The sequence below is a fragment of the Aureococcus anophagefferens genome (genome assembly GCF_000186865.1).
Source record: "Aureococcus anophagefferens unplaced genomic scaffold AURANscaffold_380, whole genome shotgun sequence".
NCBI lineage: Eukaryota > Pelagophyceae > Pelagomonadales > Pelagomonadaceae > Aureococcus > Aureococcus anophagefferens.
Window position 1 is genome coordinate 6,279 of NW_008705889.1, and position 1,239 is coordinate 7,517.

The following is a 1,239-nucleotide window of genomic DNA, read 5'->3' on the forward strand; positions in this document are numbered from 1 at the left end:
GCGTCGTCGGGGCCGCCGGCGCCCGGCTCGACGCGGCGCCGCGTCACGACGACGCGCGGCCGCGCCGGCGCGCCGTCGAGCGCGACGACGACGACGGCGTCCGCGGGCGCCGCGCGCGCGTAGCCGCAGAGCGACGCGTCGTCGGCGTTGCGCCAGAAGGCGTAGGCGTCGAGGAGCGCGTCGGGCAGCAGGCCCCGGAGGTGGCGGTCCGGCACGTGGGTCTGCCGCGTCGCCGCGCGGCCGCCGCGCGTCGCTTGCCGGCTCACGTCGACGGACGGCGCCGGCGCGCCGCGGCCGCCCGCGTGGCCCCGCGCGAGGGGCCAGGCCTCGCAGCCGCAGTCGCCGCCGTCCTAGGACGTGTCGACGGCGACGACGTCGACAGCGCGAGCGGGAGCGACGTCGGGGACGAGGGGTCGTGGAAGGCAGCATGCACCGCTCCAAGGAGCCATCCCGTGCAGCGCTACGCCGTGACGCGCGCATCGGCGACTCCGCGGACTGTCGCAGCGCACCGACGTGCCGCTGTTCGGCTCTCGGCCATGCGTCCCGGCAGGCTGCATCGATAGTGCACTTCGTCGCCTCAGGCAAACATCGAGAACGATTGGTCGATGCTGCCGACTTGCCGCAGGGCTCCTCCAGGGGCGGCGTCCCACACAAAACCCAGGACCGGAGTCAAGTAGAATGCCGGACCCATAAAGAGCGAAAAAAATTCAAGGCTATAACGTGGATCTCGCGCTGGCACCGCTGGAAGACCGTCCGAAGACGCGTCTTTTTTTGGCCCTGGCGAACTTGAAGTTCTCGTCGGGCCCATCATCCGCTCTACCGCGAGGAGCACTCCATGAACCCGGCGACGGGCCCAGGCCTGGCCTGTCGAAGCGAAGCAAGAGCGCGCTGCGGAACTTCGCCGTGTAAGACCTGCGACTGGTTCGCGGGCATGATTCACTCGAGCCGAAGACGTCGACCGCGCCGCGGCGAGCGAACTGTCCCACGCGACGCCTGCGGACGTCGTGCCACCGAAACCTCATGGATCGGTAGCATTGCGACGATGTAGGGGCCGCATGAGGCTGCCACAACCTCATGGTGGGAGCGGAGTTCAAGAACAGAAAACGAATCCCAAATTTCTCCGCTGCCGCGGTGCAGCGCACCTTCGTGCGCGCGCTCGAGCCGCGCTGAGCAGGCCCGATTGCGCGCCGCTTCGCATTCGCGGCTGCAAGTCTGGTGGCATCCCATCGCACGGGCTGG

At 69.7% G+C, this 1,239-nt stretch overlaps 1 protein-coding gene across 1 annotated transcript in view; it reads right to left on the minus strand.

Annotated features, from left to right (window-relative positions):
* AURANDRAFT_68784 (hypothetical protein) overlaps positions 1-350 on the minus strand; it is a gene marked incomplete at both ends in the record, with an annotated part of 6,595 nt that extends 6,245 nt beyond the window's left edge. The window contains one exon of the mRNA XM_009044512.1: positions 48-350. Coding sequence (XP_009042760.1) covers positions 48-350 — 303 coding nt within the window. The remainder of the gene's footprint in view (positions 1-47) is intronic.
* Positions 351-1,239: the final 889 nt, after the last annotated feature.